General features: G+C 39.1%; 3 protein-coding genes across 3 annotated transcripts in view; all 3 read right to left on the reverse strand.

The window, feature by feature from the left end:
* The window catches only part of LOC145470533 (uncharacterized), a 5303-nt gene extending 610 nt beyond the window's left edge, over nt 1-4693 (reverse strand). The window contains exons 1-6 of the mRNA XM_081454335.1: nt 4658-4693; nt 3509-3625; nt 3066-3140; nt 2793-2947; nt 875-947; nt 1-590 (exon numbers count right to left, since the gene is read on the reverse strand). The exon at nt 1-590 is cut by the window's left edge and continues 610 nt beyond it. Coding sequence (XP_081310461.1) covers nt 1-590; nt 875-947; nt 2793-2947; nt 3066-3140; nt 3509-3625; nt 4658-4693 — 1046 coding nt within the window. The remainder of the gene's footprint in view (nt 591-874; nt 948-2792; nt 2948-3065; nt 3141-3508; nt 3626-4657) is intronic.
* LOC145469674 (alpha-1,6-mannosylglycoprotein 6-beta-N-acetylglucosaminyltransferase A-like) lies at nt 3908-14871 on the reverse strand. The gene is made up of 13 exons (XM_081453428.1): nt 14361-14871; nt 12629-12711; nt 12102-12194; nt 11705-11779; nt 11137-11280; nt 9312-9475; nt 8741-8872; nt 7335-7471; nt 6865-6995; nt 6330-6401; nt 5658-5750; nt 5171-5254; nt 3908-4858 (listed from the first exon to the last, which is right to left on the reverse strand). The coding sequence occupies exons 1-13, from the start codon at nt 14557-14559 to the stop codon at nt 4793-4795; spliced, it is 1473 nt and encodes a 490-aa protein (XP_081309554.1). The 5' UTR covers nt 14560-14871; the 3' UTR covers nt 3908-4792.
* Nucleotides 14872-17474: 2603 nt separating this feature from the next.
* LOC145470768 (E3 ubiquitin-protein ligase NRDP1-like) lies at nt 17475-18703 on the reverse strand. Its single transcript, XM_081454602.1, has one exon. It carries the CDS (start codon nt 18523-18525, stop codon nt 17641-17643), a length of 885 nt encoding a protein of 294 aa, XP_081310728.1. The 5' UTR covers nt 18526-18703; the 3' UTR covers nt 17475-17640.
* Nucleotides 18704-20455: the final 1752 nt, after the last annotated feature.

Raw genomic sequence — 20455 nt, forward strand, 5'->3', positions numbered from 1 at the left:
ATTGAATTGAGTGTGTCATGGAAGGCTGTAACTCCATTCTTTTTTATAATGCAGAAGCTGTCATCAACATACCGTTTCCAAATTTTAGGTGTAACAGGTGACGCATTGATTGCAGATTCCTCCATCTCTTCCATGTAGAGATTGGCCACAACGGGACTGACCGGACTGCTCATGGCACAACCGTGGACTTGTTTGTAGGTTTTGTCACTGAAGACAAAATAGTTGTTCGACAAAGTGAAGTTGAGGAGAGAAACAATGTCATTGATGTTTAAATTTGTCCTGGAGGAAAGAGATGTGTCATCTTCAAGTTTTTTCTTGATGTAGCCACACGCTTTGTCTACAGGAATTGCAGTAAATAGTGAAACAACGTCAAAAGAAACTAAGACTTCATCGTCGTTGATGCTGGTGTCAGAAACTTCGTTGGAAAACTGCAAGGAGTTGGAAACCGAGTATCCGTTACGATTTTGTAGCGGGGAAAGGATGTCTGTCGGGAATTTGCATGGATGTATAGTAAAAGGCTGAGCCAATGCAGGTGACGATGGGCCTTGGAGGGTTTCCCTCTTTGTGGTGTTTAATAGAACCTCGAATAGCTAGGGGTGTGACATCAGTCGAGTCATCTTCCATAGGTTGGTTGAACTTCTTGGAATGTTTTTTAATTTGGTTGAACCTTCCGAGTCACGCAAGTCTTTCGCGTCTCTTCCATACATCAAAGGTGTAACTGAGTCGAACACATAAGAAATGTCAAAACAGCGGCTAAAGGCTCCAAAATTGCGAACCATGCGTGGTGCCATAAACATTCTATTGACTTTAACAACGCCTCCTTAATTGACAAAGGCAGTTTCCGAATAACGAAAACATTAGAATCGTGGCATACTATGGTGACTCCAAATGCTGTCAACAATTCTTGCCCACTCCCTGGGCAATACAACATTCTTTTACACACATTCCTGATTAATTTACATAGTCCATTCTTTTTATTTTTACTCATTTATATTCATATTTCGTCATTGATCTTTACCCGTCGAAGACTGTACATCTAACAGTCGAAAGCTCGTATATCTGTGAACACTTTTAGCCAGAGATCGTCTTTAAATTTTTATTGTGCTCAACCCTGGCTACGATCCTTCAATATTTTTAAATAGTTTTTCTGATAAAGCAGTTCCCTTCATGTGAAACATAAATCTCTTCTTCCATAAAAGAACCTTGTGTATTCTTCAAAATCTTCCACCTATGTACGACTCTTCACTCTTTAATCTGAAATTGTTGATAGAGCTTCTAGTTTCTACACACACTGTTACAGACAATGTACTTTATATGCGAATAAAATAACGACTTCGTGAAACCGTGAGTTCTTTAATGTATTCTCTAAAACAAAAAATCTGTATTATAACAACTCTTGCAAAACGTTTTCTTAGTTTACAATAAATTGGTCGATACAAGGTAAAAGATAATTTAGTTACCACATGTCAGCCTTGCTTTGAACTTAGATTTCAGACGGAGTCATGGTCAACAAAAATTTCAAAACATTATTGCCATCTAAGAAATTTCTTGACGCGGCAAACGCAAAATTTTGTAAATTCCTCGGAAGATGTACAGGCAAGTAAGTTAGTTACAGGTGGACAGTGCCAGGCTTGTTCCAGTGGGTGGGACTCTCATTGAAACACGTTACCCGTTGTATTTCGTGTTATTCCAACAACTGGAAGCCTTTTTTCTATCGTGAGCCACTTATGAAGAGACTAAAGCTCTGTACAGTATGTTTAGCCTGTGTTCCTTGTGGCTCGCCCAGAAAAGAATTCGTCTTTTATTTCCAAGTGGGATACATGTAAATAGTACATAAGTGCGCAGAAAATAACACTCTACCAACTGAACTGAGTCAATGAAACTGAAGGAGCTAGTCTACAGTTCACCTAGCTCTTTGGTTATTTTTGTTTTCTTTTGACCCTGTGTAATCTATTTGGTTAGTTTTTTACCTTACTGTATTGGTTTCGCGTATTTTATTTGATTTGGAGAGTTATGCCATTTGGTCAAATAAACTGATGTTTAGATAAATAAATCAATAAATCAATAAAATCAATCAATCAATCAATAAATAGGAATTTGCAATCGCGAATCTCACGAAGAAGCTTACTGTCTTCCACTGTTAACAGCTTAAATTGGAATCAGTCAGTAGAAGTGTTATTTTTTTTTATAAATCTTGGAAACGTCTATTGTGCTACTACCAAGGAGCTTGTTCTAGGGCTAACTCTCTCCTTCCGCTGTTTATTTGAGTGTGTGTTTGTTTATCGTAGTGTTTGAATCAGGCAGGGTATGTGAACGACTTTTAGCAATCTCCATGCCATTCCCTTATCAAGAATCTTACATTTGGTACTGCTCTTAAAGGAGAGCCTCAATTGTGTTGAAATGTAGCAAAACCAAGAACTCCCCCAGAAGTGTTTCCGTTGGTCAGCAAGTTTCGCACAATGCAACTTGTTCTTTACGGTACGAGCGACAAGGACAGAGGCGAACTACATCAGACCTGGCTGCTCGGCAGCTAAACAGCAATGGCTGACTCTGTAGCAGGCACTTGTTGTTGTCAGCGGTGTCTAGTGAGGGCGCTAGAATACTTTCAAGGAGCATGATGGAATTACACCGCAGGTTATTCCTGAAAAATCATCAGAAGCCTTTCTTTCAATGACCAGCAGTGCAACAGTGGGCGACGCAAACGTTTCACAGAAACGAGTATTTTATTACACTGATTAACAGTTTCATAGCTGTTTCAAATATCATACTTGTGCGCTTCTCGTTAACTTTACCTTTCAAAAGTTTCCTTTGTATTTAAGGACGTGAAGAACTTCGGCTCGCATGTCAGCTGTTTCTTGAGACAGGTGTCTACACAAGCCTCGCCCTCTCCTCCGACTATCATTTTCAATTCACTCAGTGGAGGCCAGTTTGTCAGCTTACAGAAGTCCTGTTGGAAACACAATATTTTATAAACTGGCATGGAATAGTAATTTTCTTCGGTACATTCAAAACGAAAAATAGACAAACAGATAAAGAAATCGTCGTGGAGCAATCCTGAATCATACCTGATTTTCAACATACGCTTTTACTCGCTCGAGCATGCCAACATGAGTAAATTCATATGGTAGATGAGGCTCTTCCTAAAATGAAATTGAAATAACGTTCCATAAAAAAAAGGTGCGTATCCTTTTTTGCAACTCACTAACTTCACTTTGCAGGGTTTGAGCAAATTAAGGCTTGTTAACTTGGTATTGGTTGGTCATAGACTGCGGGCAGTCTCTGTTTCGTTGGAAAATACGCGTCCGTTGTACGAAGACACTGCGGACGATCATCCGAGGCATTACGAAGGCGGCCGAAGCTCGCCGAGGTCTTGTCGCGGTTTCTCCGCTCGCCTCTTCACTTTCGTTAGCGTTTCTTCCCTTGGTAAACCCTCGCAGATTTTCGAGCATAAGAGAGACTGCTCGCCGTCTAGGTGGGTCTAGGACTGCAAGCATAGTAAATGTGTTACCTTAATATTGATAATTTCTTGAAGAGCCGCTTCCACCTCCGTTAGATTATTTATGTCGACGGTCTGCACGAAAGGTTTTCCAACGAACACCTCGACATAAGGATTTTGAGAAGTTATCTAAATAATGACAAAATAGCAAACGTTAAATACTAACGAACGTTAAATATTTTCATGCAAGTATAAGATAAGATAAGAACTGTAATTAGCATACAATGTATACTAATTGGGGACACCTAACTTCGATTACTTATCTAATAATTAATAAAATATGAAATACATATATCTTATTAGATGTTTTGGTGTGTAGTATCGGTTTATATTTTTACGAGTTGTGCCTTATTTTGACGAGCCCTACGGGCGAGTCAAAATACAAACAACGAGTAAGAATTTACAGCGATACTACACACCGAAACATATAATAAGTGATTTATTATCCAAAGATTTCTTGTCCCAAACTTCTGACTTGCCAAGTTCTTTAACCTTTCACACGGCCAGGAAGAATGAGACGAGTACAAATATCGTGTGATATTTGTACTCGTTTCGCACGTTATTTGTACTCTACGAAGCAGAGTTGGATAATAAATGCACGTATGTAAGTGTTTTAAAATATATTTGTGAAGCAAACAATGCGTCATGCAGTAAGATCAAGCGTTAGTTGTTTCATAAAGAACAGTCTTTACAAGTACTGTCCAGCAGGTTAGTGAAATCAACCAATTTGATGTGCTATTTAAAAGTGTGCAATTTTTCTGAAGATCGAATAGATTTTTCAATAGTATAATTGGCTCCTTTGTAAACATATCGTATTTCTCTTTGATAAGTTTCACCGTAGCTTAAATAGTATACGAGCAATTTTCGCTATTTGACTAATCAAATTTCTGAGGGCAGATTTTACTGCCCATAAAACTAGCTATTGCAGCTTCGCAGCAAGGAGAGTTCAGGGGCGTAACCAGGATTTTTCAAATGGGGGGTCACACTATGTCAAAGTAAGGGTACTCACAAGATTTTCAAGTCGCTTTCCCCCATGTGGTAGGTTGTTTGCTTTAAAAAGACTTACAAAAGGGGGGTTCACGGGCACCGCAAGACCCCCTAGCTAGGCCCCTATAATTGCCCGGTCTCCCTCTACAGAGCCCCTTAAATTGGCCAGGTTACCATTTTGTTAGGTGTTCCTGGCAAATTTGGCTCCATCGATCGACGTTCATCATGATTTCACCTAACACATTCGTCCTACACTCGCGTCCTTTCTCGACCTTTAATGGTTTTGCTTTAGCTACAAGTTCAAGTTCATTACCTTTCTGTTGAAGGGTTTACCAGCAAAAAGCCAGCGTTCGTGCGATCTAATGGAGGAACAAACTACGAAAAAGAAATGAGTTCATTAGGAACTGGTTAGAACTGGTTTTAACTGTTTGATTATGAACTCGAGAGTTCTATCACGCACAGAAATCGAGAGCAATTAATCCAATTGTTTCGGAATAAATTTACTAGTCGTTGAAAACTTTAACTAAATTCTTTCTGCAGACACTATTCCAATTTTATCGCTCCCCACCGTGTCTTTTACCGACCCAAGTTCATGAGTTGTCAGCATTTTTAATAATTTGATAGAATCAAAATGCGATCATTTCACATGCAAAATATTCACTTATAACTGAATTTAAAACACAATACCTTGGGATTAAGAAAGAAACATCCATTGGCCAAGGCCTCAAGGGCTGCTGGTCCTTCGAAAGGCTGACCAAGACCAACAAACACCTGAAGAAGAAACAAGAGAATAAAGAAATCATAATCTGGGTGATATTGTCTTGATGCACCGTAAATTCTCAGAACTTCCATCAAAATAATTGTATGGTTATCAATAAGAAGAGTTGATGTTTTGAACTTGAAACTAAACACGTTAAAGACAAGTGTAAAATGGGTGTAACGTTCTCACACATGACCAGTGAAATAACTTTTCAGACTTGTATTTTCATTTGACATGACTGTTCTATTTTCCGAATCCCTTGTGCAAGCTTTACCAAAGGTACAGGATTTCGTTCGAGACACGTTTACTTCATTCACAAAATAACGAAAAATTCCCAGGTCAGTGATCAAATTCCATTTGTTACAATGTCGAGCGCATTAGTTGATCGTTATTAATCTCTTCATTGATACTGACCTTGCTAGACTCCAACAGATTGATAAGCGTTGTTATATTCACAATCCCATGGTTTATCACATATTCAGGCACGCTATACTGCCGTTGACCATCCTATTATTAACAGAAATATGACAACAACAGTAAAGAACAGAGGCCTGGGCCAAAAATTTTTAAGAAAATAATGGATGAAGCTACAACCTTGGACAAAGCTTGCCTAGGCGCAAACAATTAACCCGTGGTCTTTGTTGTTGTTGTGGTGGTGGTGTCAGTGATTGCTGTTGTTGTTGTTGTTGTTGTTGTTGTTGTTTTTGTTGTTGCATTCTCTTCCCCAGCGTTGCCTGTCTCTCTTATCCAGAGGGGCCCTGGAACGAGTAACAGGTGGTTCAGCTGGAGATGTATGATTTGAATGGTTAGTGTTGTTGTTGTTGTTCAGTGTTGTCGTCGTCGTTATTCCTAGCTCTATTCTGCAACATTATGCATGACTTCTGGAGCATGGAATTCAAAGGCAAAAGAATAAAGCCTTGGCAAATCCGACAGTGTCCAAGTAAGGCATAATTAGGATACGAAACGTTCTGTCGGAGATGTCTGTTGAAAGTAGCGGAAATACGTATTGTAAGCTAACGAATAACAAAAATGAAACTAGAAAACGTGTTGTTGTGAAAAAAGATACAGATATCACAAACCACTAACGTTAGTTCCGCCCAGTGTGGCGTGAACTTCGCTGAAGTATCTTTTCACTGTGTTGATGTAGTTGCCATAACCCTGGGGATATAATAAAAAAAAGGTTCATCTAACAAACGTTCCAGTATGAACCTTGCCTAGCGAAACAGTTGTTTACGCTTCGTTGTAAGATTGTTAACCAGCTGTGAAAGATACAGATGGTTTCTAAAAGGGGGCAAGAGAGACGTATACAAGAAGGCTCCTCCCTTACCTGACAAAAGGGGAAGGGACGAATTGCAGGTTGGCCCTTTTTCCTAATGCTGAGGAGGTGGGGTCAGAGAGGTGGGGGAGACAGAGATTTCAGGCCTTCTAGGCTCAGGTGATTTAACACCAAAAGATCACCGGGGGAAGTGTTGCTTTTTTAAAAGAGATTAAAGGAACCAGATGTGCCTAAAACGATGGGAGTTGAGAGAGGCGAGTTAAGGATTCCCCGTCCTTTCAATTACATATTTTAGTTTTAACACATGAAAGTGATGTTCTATGTATTCTTGCTCATCATGCTCACTTTCCAAAATAATGGATCTTTTCCATATATGAAGGCCGCCTTCCGCGTCTTTGGTCTGTCAAGTCGGGTTCTATTTTCATTTGATCGTCGTGGAACCGCAAAACCAAGGAACGAGTTATCTGGACTGTGTGCTGTAACAAAACAATGATGTTAGAATTTACCATATACGGATGAAATCCTCAACCTCGATCCCATGCTCTCTCTACTTTGCCTCCCTTGAGGAGAGGAGAACCTGCGTTGAGCAGAGCCTGAGATCGTGGTTGCTGAAATCTATTTCTTACGAAGTAAATCAGGCTAAATGAAAGAGCATTTTGAGTGGGTTCAACTGTTGTCTTGAAATATAAATTATGCATGCAATTTAGTATAGCAACAAAAATATTACACCATCGTTCTTACTAGTAATACAAAGGGATCTGGCGTCATATTTCAATATTGTGTTAATTATTATGATATCAGAATGACACACTTACGATACATTGTCATAAACTGAGCCAGCTGGAGGTCGAGATCTCCCCAATCAGACCTGCCGCCAGGAATCTTCTCTTGGTAATATTTGTAGTTGAATTCCGCATCTGTTCCAAATGAGTCCAAGACGCGCAACTTGCATCTGTTAAAAGCATTCAAGAGCCTTATAATTTGCCCCGTATATAAATGAATAAATCGTTTTGTCAGTGGCAGGCTAAAATAAATACAACTTAGATTATTATAGCGGAGCCCCATACTCAAATAGGAAAGAAAAGGAAACCCATGAGTTGATTTTCTCATGATTATCATGGCTAGCGCTATTCCTCGCAGACGCGTACGCACGACGGCGACGGCGGCGACGGAGTCGCGCAACATGACGGCCATACTCCAAGTAACAGGTTGACAGAGACATGCAGTTTTGGTTTACCGTGTACTTCTTTGATATTGGACAGCCATGTTATGATCAATTTACACCTGTCAAAACAAGATATCCGCTGACCAGTATCATGTGACCATATCGCGGGATCAAGTTTAGAGCTCATCAAGGTCACGTGTTTTTTAAGTTGACCGCTGACCAAGTGCTGTTTTTTTTTATTAGATTGCGGGCTTGTGTCAGCTTAACTTGTTGAAAACAGGGCAGGATTGTTCGGAAGCCGGTTAACGCTAGCCCAGGATTAAAAGTTAACCGAGTTATAAATTTTTCTTCTATACAAATGGTTTTTGCTGCTTTGTTTTGTGTATATGGTGATTATTAAAACTCAAAACAGAAGGCCAAACAATATACAGAAAATCTCACCGCAAAGTTACAAAACTCTAATCAAAATTCTACCTTTTCCTGTGTTAGCTTAATCGGGCTCTGAACAACCCGGCCCAGGAACTCCACTTTTAGGCTGGCCTAAATCTCTATATTAGACAATTACTGAACGAAAGTTCGATTCTAGAAACGAACGGATTAGTGAACGGACGGACGAATTTAGAAGACGAAGAAAAAATATCGATCCCTGTTCATCTTTGTCTATAGATCAGTCAGTCTGTCTGGTCTGCCTGCCTTTCTGTCTCTCTGTTTGCTTGTCTATCGGTTGGCCTCTCAGTCCGTTTTCTGTCTGTCCTTCTGCCATCCGGTCGGTGGGACTGTTTGTCTGCCTGTTAGTAAAGCTCTCCTTCTGTCGTCTGTTTGTCTGTCTGTTTTACTGCCTGTCTACCTGTCTACTTGTCTGTCTTGTCTGTGGGTCTTTTTGTCTTGTCTGCCGGTCTGTCTCTCTGTCCTGTCTGTCGGTCTACTGCCTATCCATCCGTCTGGCCAGCTGTCTATGCGTTTACACATTGATCAATACACTTATTCTCTTTCCGCCTCAGAGTAATTACGTTGGGAATTGAAACTGTCATTAAAAGGCGCTAAAAAAACACCAACTTGTGTCGTGAATAGTCCGGACCGCTCCGTACTGCTATGATCAGCACTCCCATGATATCTGTGAAAATGAGATCCAATCCATCCGTCATGTTCTGTCGCGCACAACCGTCTGAGGCGGGGTTCATTAGGGTACTAAAAACAAAACACGTTTCTCAAGTAAATATAAAGTTAATGAAGCATCACTTGAGGTTAGTACTACACTGATGAAGGGCATGTCACGTGTCTTAAAGACTTCTGAAATTCTACAGGAAAAATATCATTCTAAAAATTGAAGGAATTCCATTCCATAGCGGATTGCGTTCTCAGATTGGTTGTTGCTAGGGGACGGATTTTCGCGCAAAAGTGAGGGCCAATCAGAACCGCTACACGGATCTCTATTCGAGGAAGGACGCGATAGGACCATGGGAACGAAGTTGTCTCTGACGGGTTACGTCGTCAGTAAGGAATTTCCAGGTAGAATCTCGAGATGATCAAGGTCTTAATTCTCAAGAACATTTCCGTAGAGGATCTCATAAATGTTGAAAAGAATTTAGCTATTAACCATCGCTGGTGTGGAAAAACGTCCTCTCACCTTGGGACATCTTCCACTTGAAAGGCGATGATTAGATCGTGGCCTAAAATATACAGGGCGCTTATAAGATCACACCACTGGGTCAGCTCTCCTAAAGGCCCTCCCAAAAAGGCCCAATCCAGAAGGAATTTTTGCTCCCCTATTGCGGCCATGTAGATCAAGATCTGTGATAAAAGGATAAATTTACGACGCAGTTTAAGTCATTGCAATGCATTGGATCATATACATTAAGTGAAGAAGTGGTAAAATTTAGGCGATGCAATACATTTTGAAAAGTACCCCAAGGAAATGATAGAGCATGAAAACATTAAATACCTCAATTACTATTGCAATTGTGTTTTTAACTGAGAAGTAACAATGCCTCCTGTAGAGAGTTAATTCTGCAAGTTTCAATGAATATGATAAATCCGATGACCTTCCGTTATGTCTTTTTCCATATTTATAAAGTTCACGAAGCGTTCGTTTTTCTTCACCAGTATTTTTATTTACTTCAAATTTTAAAGTGTTCTTTAGTAAAGGGAAGAGGTATGACAGGACATCACAACTACGCAAAACCAAGAACATACCTATTACAGCACACTGCTATATAAACGTTTTTTGTCTGTTTTGGTTGTTGTTGTTGTTATAGTAGGGCAATTTTACTTTTCGCAATTTTTTACCCTATAAGCAGTAGTCACATGCGCCTATATAAAAACTTATTTTTATTACACCTTTTGCTGTTCATTTACAGAAAATAAATATTCATTTGTGTCCAAATTTCTTTCTTTATGGTCAATAAACTCTCATTAACACCGATATGACCTTCATTTGCGCGTAAGGAACGTTCAAGAATAACATTTACATATGCATTAACATTCAGAATCATCAAAAGAAAAACAATACCTTCATTTGACATTCATTGACTGTAAATGTATTTTCATTTTGGTCAAAAAAACAAGGGACCATATGTACTTTTTTTTTTAATATATTGTCACAATCTTCCCCTTCCAGATATATGTAAATTCGGCCACTTATGAAACTTTTTGCGTACAACTCAGAGGGCGCACTACAGTATACGTGTGTCATAGTGACAGTTAGATTTCTCCAGAAATTCCACGAAGAAATACTGTAGAATCCCATTTGAACACCGCGAAAGGATAGTCAGGGCCTTTGAAGATGTCAAAAGAGACGAAGCAAGACGCCAGGGAATTGCTCTGTGAAATTATCGCATGCAGCTGTTGCAGCAAGCTCTACAACGAAATATGTATTGGTACCATTACGGCAGCTAAATGTGGACAGTGGTTTCGTTTCATACAAACGTATTTGCCACGATGCCTCAATAGTGAGGCAATTGAAGGATAAATCGTTCAGCGAATTTGATATTCTATCTTTCAAAAATAAATGTTATTATGGCTGTAATGTTTGTCTTACCGCACTAAAGATTGTTACCTTCATGGATATGGTTGCATAATAACGCAACTGATTGTGAGTTCTCATGCAAATTGTGTTATTGAAAGTCTTTTGTTGAAAACTGAATGTCCTAAAGTGTAAATGATTGTCGTTTCGCGACAACGAATTTTTTTTTCGACCAAAATGAAAATACATTTACAGTCAATGAATGTCAAATGAAGGTATTGTTTTTCTTTTGATGATTTTGAATGTTAATGCATATGTAAATGTTATTCTTGAACGTTCCTTACGCGCAAATGAAGGTCATATTGGTGTTAATGAGAGTTTATTGACCATAAAGAAAGAAATTTGGACACAAATGAATGTTTATCTTCTGTAAATGAACAGCAAAAGGTGTATTGTTGTTGTTGTACATGTTGTTGATTTTTTTTGTTACCCTCTTTCTCTTCGTCCCATACAAATTCGCCCTCAGTCCCAGTTCTTCAATAGCTGTAAGCCAGTTAGGCCAGGTTCCCCGGATTCGTTTGCGTATCCAAGCGAACTTGCCGAGAAGTGCGGAGAGATTTGTCTGAATGGTTGTCTTCAAAAATAAAAATATGAAAGAGAAATACGGAAAAGCTATTTTAAACAGACTACATTCTTTGTTATCAACGCAGGAATGGAAAGCTACTCAGAGATATTTTACTGTCTAGTGGATAGCGAAGCTTTTTTTTTGTCAAAACGTAGCCAGCCGCTGCAACTTCGTTCCCAGGGTTTTCTCAATCCTCCTACGTCTACAAGGGAAAAGCCTGGGCGCGAGTTTGACAACGTCTCCACAGATGGATCGTGTAATCCTATTTTAAACTACCAGGACCAGAGGCATCGAGGTTTTATTATGGAACCAAAAGCTCGCAATCATTGAAACAAATGTCAAGTAACGAGTAAAGAAAATTATAGTCGACGATAGATCAACTTTTAGAAAGTACAGGAATCATTAATACCACAGCTCTTGTAAGAGTAATTACCTTTTTCCACTCCGTCGCCTCGTTATAGGGATTTCTGTGTCGTCGCCATGGCAAAACAGGACACCAGGCTTGCACCTACAAAAGACAAAATTACGTACCTTACTAAGTTGTGTTGATTCTCGATAGGTACAATGCAAGCCCGGCCAGTTTCAAGTATCACGGCCACGGGTTCCGCTCGTCGTACGCAAATTCAAAGAGGACGCTTCAACATCAAGAAATTTCAGTAAGGCCTGGTTCACATGAGCGCCAAAACGACATTAACGACAGTCAGGATGTTCACACCGCAAACATAGCGACGTAACGTTCTTTTTATAACGTTATGTCGTCAGGTCGCTAGTGTGAACGAGACCTAATGAGCGTATATGGTAGCAGTGGTTAAACTAATTTTACGTCTTACCTCGCTCAAATACTGAATAACAGAACACATGCTATTTGGATCCACTTTATATTTATCTCCGTAACATTTTTGGTCCCACGTCTTGTTAAATTCCTGCATAAGACAAAAAAAAAAAAAACTGTTAAAATGGGTGCAAAAGTTTCGCCTGACTGCCCGCAGTCGACAGGTCTTTGCGGCGCTTGAAAACTCAGGAAGCTGCCGTGAAGGAGGCAAGCGTTGTCCGGAAATGGTAAAAACTGATGTTCTATTGGCCACCGGAAATTAGTACAAAGCAGAACTTTTGGTTGAATGGAATGGACTCTTTATTGTGTGTCTTATCCAGGACATATTTTCGCTTACTTGACACCGCGGGGATCTCATAGCTATATTGATCACATTCTCAATAACAAGACAGTGCAAAAGGGTAAAATACTGACATGACATGCAAGAAAACACTCGACTACGTCGGCTATCCGGTCTTATTGTAAAATGGATTCTGATCTGGTATGCGTAAACTAAGAACATCAAAAAAATTAAAAGTGACTTACTTTAATTTTCATGGAGCATAGAGGGAACAAAGGGTCTTCTGGGATATCACACAATGCCAAGCTATCAATTTGTCTCGTCGGCACTAGAAATAATTGAATAAATTGGTATTACATTGTTGAAAAAATAATAGTAGCACAATTAGTGCATGCAAATTCCGCCAAAAGTCGGCCAATTTGGAATTGTTTGTTCATATGATTACCATTTTAATGACCATCCGTCATAATTATCACTTCGTATCCCAGCTATTTTCAAGACCACTCCCGCTGGAGAGAGACTGTGAAGGCCTTATGCGTCCCAGGACACGATAAGGACTGACGTGACGGGGACTATGACGATGTGATGAGGATGACGACGACGAAAACAGTGACGACAATGACGACGATGACGATAACGATGACAATGGCGATCCCGGCTAGTTTTGGGTCTTTTTCTATAATTTCTTGGCAGAAACAACAGTGAAACTGATAAACAATTTTTGGCCGCAGACGTAATGGAATTCTAATAGCATTTTTAAGGAAAATCTTACAATCTGATTGGCTGACCTACACTATCAGCTCAGATAACGTCTGCAGCCATAAGTGAAATTCGACTTAATGCAAATGCTGCAAGTTGATTGGCTGAGCTATCGAACTGGCTATGATCCATCAGCATTCAGTGCAGTGAAGGTTCGTTGTCGATCTCGAGGTGACGTTTTCTTGTTTCTTTGATATTTTAAAGGAAAATTCAGAAATCTTATTGGCTAATTCAAATCGTAAGAGCGCTTTAAGCGGTAGAAAATCGGACCGTTGTGCGACTAAAACCTCAAAATTGTTCAATGAACTTATTAAAGCTTATGAGCGCCTGAAAACAGCGGGAAGTTTCCAACAGTTCAATCCACGTGGGATATTGCTGGAGCGTGAGGTTTTAAAAGTATTTGATTTAGGAAACAGTTTTTCTGTTTTTTGTTTTTTTTCGTGTGTGTGTGTATGTGTGTGTTTTTTTTAGCGGGATCCGTCCTCATTAACTATCACCTCGTCGAGAGCGAATAATAAATACCGTGATCTAATCCAGAACACGACAAGAAGCTCAAAATATATATCTCTTGTATTGGTTTGAAACCGAGATCCAGTTCTCTCAGAGAACGAACGGTTTTCTGGATTGGTGAACAGTAGATAAAATCAATATTCCCGATAATTAGGATAAGAAGCATACAACCATGCTTCTGTTAAGGTACATTAACCGAAATATGCGATTTGGACCACCAAGTTAAGAAAGCTAGTAATTTAAATTATAATGGCATTAGAGATAGATCATCGAAACGCAGTGATCAGCGTTGAAACCAATATCTCTTTCAGAGCTGAGCGAATAAAAACGGCTTACGAAAACTGATAACGTAATCTTCGATATTTATCTTTCAATCAAGGTGGACTCAATTATAGCACCGCTGATACAGCATACTAGGGCTAACTTAATGCGATAGCCACACAGATTAACTCCATCGACTGCTGTATATACCACCCCAATTGTGTCCCCAATTAGTTGTGAAAACTAAATACATTGACACATTAATAAAGCTTTTATTTACTTACTTACTTGCTTACTTACTTACTTACTTACTTACTTACTTACTTACTTACCAAGGGAGCTTATCATATTTATAAATTCTACTGAATTCATCATTTACCAAAATCGTACATAACCATTTTACAATGATCTACGGCATTCAAAATTTTTTCTTCATAATGCACCTACCATTAAGCGGAACGTGTACTTCCAAAAGTGTCTTCTGGTCGTTTGTTTCTCCCCCAGATCCGCTGCTCAGCCTCAGAATAGTGCTTGTCTTTTCAACATGGGAGGTAACTCGAAAAATGCTGATTTGAAACACGAAGAAATACAACGCAAACCCCAACCAAAGGAAAAGAACTGTGCCTCTTGAAAACACTCGCTTCATTTTGAATAGCACCAGCGTCCAACTGGCAATGTTTATTTGTTCGCCAAAGACGTAGTGGATGTTACCTAAAAGCAAAAGAAAAAAGGCAATTCTAAACGAGGATGTACAGATCTCTAAGGTTCCATGCCCATAGTTCCAACACGGTGATTCGAATGATCGAGAATGATGATTTTAAGCTTCGCTTCAAATCTCCAGCCGTTATTATTACTGTAGTATCAATCATATCGTAGTTTTAGAATGATCACATTCTACGAAATTAACAAATGATAAACTTTGAACTTTGTTTAGAAAAAAATAATATGCAGTTTAGCGTAAGACGTTCTGTGTCCCCATTTAGTGGTTATTTACTGCTATTTTAGTTTGACAGTTTAATAAAGGTATTCATTCATTCATTCATCATTCATTCATTCATCATTCATTCATTCATCATTCATTCATTCATTCATTCATTCATTCATTCATTCATTCATTCATTCAAGACGCACAATCCGAAATGACATGTCAGCGAAGTCATTTATAAATTCGAAATCAATTTGTCAACATGTCAATTTGCATGAAAACTCCTGTCACCTTGTGATACCTGGATATAAAACAATTATCTCCATTCTCTTTATGCAGTAGAGATACATACGTTTAAAAAACGTATTTTTTTGCCAAATTTTCCGACGAGTTTGATAGGGCCGTACAGCAGAAAACTGTAATTAACTGAAATTGGTTTCAGTTCGCTGCTGAGTTAAATTTATTCAGCAACAAGAGTCAGCCTGGTAGAACACAAAAATTCTATAAAAGAAATTTATTTAACACTTCTTTCTTACAGAACATTGTATTCCACGCTTAGCTTCAGAAGAAAAAATATTTAATATGGCAAAAATAGAATATCGTGCTAGCTCTAAGAAGTCTAAGTAAACGACAAATTTCTGACAATAAGTAACACAAGCTGGTTAAATTAAAATTTTGGATGGTTGAATGTTACATTTCACACCAGGAACATGCAATTAAAAGTATATTAACTGGATTTGACTGTATTGGGGGTTTAGCTTCTTTCAAAGATCGAGGGCGACTTATATTTCGAGTTCGTATCCCGGAGTTAATACATACCTTAGACTAGACATACATTAGGCTAGAGTGTGTTAGTTCTAACCAGCTTTGCGTAAAATAAACAGTGGCATTGTATCAACTGAGCTCAACACTATTCTTAAATTAAACGTTACAAGAATAAACAACAAAATTTCGTTTGCGCGGCGACTTGTATCGAGAAAAAGTTTAGCTCGTACTCACCGTAAGTATTTGTCCAGAATATACGTCCGCAATGCGTTTTGAACGCTCCGAGTGACTTGTTCTTGTTGCGCCAAAGAAGCCAGTGCAAGAAATGTTCGAGCAAGGCGTGGTAAGCAAACAATTTTATCGTGTTCAAGATTTGACACCTTTCAAAAAGTGGAAACCGTGCAATTTTAAACCTATTTCCCACGAAATTTCAAATGTCGTTCAGGGTTTCTTTGCGCCAGATGCCTTTTTGCTCGTAAATCTGTAATTGATCATTGTCTAAAATATCATTGTATTCTTCTCCTACCACCATTCATCAAGATCCAATTAAAACGAATTCTACATCAGTTTCTCGTCAACTTGTGCCATTGAAACCATGACTACAACATCAAACCACCAAGGAAAATACGATATATTTGTTTGCTTCCCATATACATTACGGCTAGAAATTCGTAGCGACAAACTTCACATTGCGAAACCGCGGTTTAACTTTGATAATTTTAAAGAATTCAGAATTCTCGTTGCGTTAATCTTTTTCAAGCATGTTTAATGTGAGCTTCACAGACTTGGATACCGCATTTTAATTAGTTATTGTTATTTTCATTTGCTGTGTGCTTGGAAAAACACCTTTATTGTTATTGAGTGTAAGCGGCACCCTGCACGTGTAGCAGCATCTGAGACATACCGACTGGACTTAAAAAAAGAATTGAATAAATGGGACTCGGTCTGAAGACCATGCTAAAAGAACACTATTTATACCCTTTACCAGAACTTGCATTGTTTTGATTAGATTTACATTATGAACTCTTACAGAAACATAATGATCAAATTTTTCTAACTGAAGATAGATATCTACGGTTACTCGACAAGCACTCTGCAATCGAAGCTCTTTAATTTTATCACTACCGGGCCTTCTCTCAGGCTACTTTATTACAATCCTACAAGGTCAGGCGCCTTCAAGGAGAAATGTTCAAAAAGCAGGAAAATTCAGTTTTATCGATCGTTGAAGTTATGACGAGAGGAAACACTTTCCCAATGCTCTATCATAGTCCACCTACTTTATTTGTTCACTGGTTTTTCAATCACTGAACATTTCTCGCGAACAAAGGTACAACTACAAACACGAGCGCATTACTGTTTATAGCCTGCATGATGTAAAAAGAACAGTCGGATCTTAAACTAAATAGAAATGTGTTATGAGTAATATAAAGCCGCAATTTTCTGCAATTTTAAACTTTTTCAAACGTTTAGAGCCAATTTATTACCAACTTGAAACTTCCCGCACGACTGGCATATTTTATGGCAACCATTTATTTTGAAAACGCCACTGAATCAATTTTTGACGCTAAATTATAAAAGATGTTCCTCTCTCCGCCATTCTTCAGACAGCAGCAGACATGAAGAAAAACGGCCAGTTTCTTAATTAGCATTTATACTACATAAATCGACTTAATCGTTCATTCAACAGGGAAGTCTCCTATTACGCAAAAAATGTGATTGTTCCTTGAGTTTCTGGACGCTACAACTACTGTATCAGAGCCAAAAGTCTCTTACAAATTAACGGTCTTATATTGCGTAAGCAGAAATTATTCTAAGAGTGATTGAGTCCTTGGTCCTGTACTAGTTTTGTGGTCAGTGGCGTTGCCAAGCAACGTGGTGCAGCACCTTCTGTATCGATCAGGAAGAGATGTCCAATTCGAATTCAGTGATCTCATTGAAAACTAACTAGATGTGTTTTAAAAAAAAAATTACTTGACTGTCGAGACTGTGACTGTTTGTTGTTTCTCCTTTTCTTCTTTTTTTACACGAATGCCAATATCAGCTCAATAGACGCTCTCGGGCTATGCTTTTTAACCAGGTGTTAAACGTTCCCCGCTGCGATTCCGTGAACCAATGACAGGCCGCTGCAGTGGCCAGGAGCATATGAACATCTTGCCAGTAAGCTGCGCAGTTGTGGTAGAAGTCGAAACAGCGTTTAAGACAAGCGAAGATACGTTCCAGATCTACATACGAAGGTTTGTTGATCAGAAAACGGGAAATAAAACTGGCAAGATGAGCAATGCTTCGAGGAGAATATCCGTAGGCGTAATCTGGATCCCACGCTGGATCGAAATCTTCAGCATTCGGTTGGCTCAGTCGAGTTTGCTTTCGCACGCGCAAATCGCGTAGACTTTTCTTGAGTCTGCGCACTGTTTCTTCCGAGCTCTGAAGCGATTTCTTGGTCTGGCTTAACTCTTTTTGAATCGCCGCAATCTCGGCATGAACGCGGCCGTCGATAAAGCTCTTATCACTAAGCTTTACGCATAGGCTTCGGTGTTCATGAATTTCGCTTTGTAAAAACATTTTATCACAACTATTGCATTCCAGGAGGGTATAACGGCAGCTCTTCAAATGGCTCTCCAACTCGCCAAGATTTAACACCATCGTGCAGCCGTTTATTGAATTTTCGCACTCCACAGAGAGCCCCTCGATGAATGCTCTCAAAGCCAAAACGGGCGCGGTCTTGGACAAATCCACGTCGCGTCGGCAAACCGGGCACGTTTTATCCACATGACTTGTAGCGCTCATCCAGCGTTCTAAACACTCCTCGCAAAATGTGTGCCCGCAGTGCGTGACAAGCGGTTTTCTAAACACACCCGCGCAAATCCCACACAGAAGGCTTCGGTCCACTTGTGAGACAAAAATACTTGTGTTGTAACCCATTTTGTTCAGCGCGACTTCGATTACGTCTTACCGCCTACAAGATTTCAGAACGCGAAATAACAACGCCACAAGGCGATTAACATAAATAACGTAATTGCTATAGAGGTGGCGCGCTTTTAAAACAATCTTCAACTCGACACAAAGGCAGTGTGTTTAATGAGTGGGACACTCGCAGCTTGTGGTTCATTAAACATCAGCGGGTTGACCATACACTGCGAGAACAGGTGCCAGTTTTATTACGCATGTATACAAAAAAGCCTTTTATGTTTTGTTTGCATCCAGTGTGAGTGAGTGTGCGATTTGTTTGCCTTAAGACGCCGAGGAAAAGAAACCGTCTTCTCAAAAAAAAAATTATCGTTTCTCCTGTCATGAATTGACAAGTGAGCCCGCGATTTGGTTTCACAATTGGAGAGGTTGTTTTGTTGTGTAAGTATCATATACTGTCTCCTACTAGCAAGTAGTTTTCTTATTTCGCCCTGCATTTTGTATATATATACTTGTTTGGCTGGTATGGTTTTCTTCAGCCTTTTTTTGCCTATAAAATATTATCTTTTTCTATCAGAAGTGACTCTACTGAGGAAAGCATCTCTGCACTCTCTTTTTCAACGAAGGGGCGAGTCACAGCGAAATATATACCTAAAACGACTGAATGATTTGTTTATTGTTGTTATCCAGTTCCGAAAAGGTTTTGCTTTTCTTCACTAAGGGATAGCGTGATTGCTACGTGTCGTGGCGAAAACGATCGATTTGTTTTGGGTTGCTTTGTTTGTTTTTCTCTTATCATTTACGTAATTAAGCACTAATTGCTTTATTTTTTAACGAATTTGGGCCAGATTACAAGAAAATTCAAACCAAAACTAAAAAGTAGAAACAAATGGAATCTTCAACTTAATTCAGATCTGTATCGCGCGTAATATATAGTTAAGCGGTGAATTTTAGACTTAGTCTCTAGATATAAAATCCACATCGGGAAACCAACTCTCCCAACGTCAGTTACCGATTTTTTTCCGAGATAAAAGCTAAGAGGTTTTGCTCGGAGGTTAATTGTCAAACCACAATCACCTTGAAAATGTGCGGAGTAGTGAATATTTAGTGAGTTACGTAACAAATGTTTCAAATCAAAGGAAGCCGACTCATAAATTTTATTTTACTTAACCGGCAAAACAGCAAATTAGAAATACAACATAGTTGATTGAACTTCAAAATTTTGGACTTAATGTTGTATTATCTATGACAGAGCCCCTTTAACATTTTGAGCTCTTTATCAGTGAAAGATCTCAATTTTAGCTAAGCTGAATCAACCTTTGGCTCAAGTCTTTGAACAGTATTTAGGCCCCGCCTTCACTACGCCAGAATAATTTGAAAGCAAAGGTTTCACTCTGAAAACTCATGAAATCCTTTCCGTGGTCGAGGAAAACTCTGGCGGGGAAATCACATTATCATCGTGATGTAATCGTTTTCGAAAAGCCATACTAAAACGCAGAGCCGACGTTTTCAAATTCCTCCGATTCGAAGAGCGTTTTCGAAAAGCTCCGTTTTCGTGACGGATTAGTGTGGACGGCAGGCCTAACCAAGGAATAAAGCTGCGTTTTCAAACCTCCTCTGGCGTAATGTTGAAGGGGCCTTTGACAGTTTTGAGTGCACGCACTGACTTGGATAAATGATTAAGGAAATTTTTTTGCGATATTCTAAAACCACTGCAATTTCTCAAAGGAAAATTTTAATAGGACAAAGATGCATTGTTAGAGTGTACTGTGATTAATGGTAATCCAAAGGCCGCAGTAGTGTTTGTTTTTAATCAAGAACGAAACAGCTGAAATCTTAAAAGCTTTTGAATTTATGATACTCAGTTGGTAAAGGAAACACTGACATGAGGTCGTTGATTGTTCCATACAAAAAAAACGTAATGTGCATCTAGATTTTTTTCTAT

Source organism: Orbicella franksi, chromosome 15 (assembly GCF_964199315.1).
Source record: "Orbicella franksi chromosome 15, jaOrbFran1.1, whole genome shotgun sequence".
NCBI classification, from domain to species: Eukaryota; Metazoa; Cnidaria; class Anthozoa; order Scleractinia; family Merulinidae; genus Orbicella; species Orbicella franksi.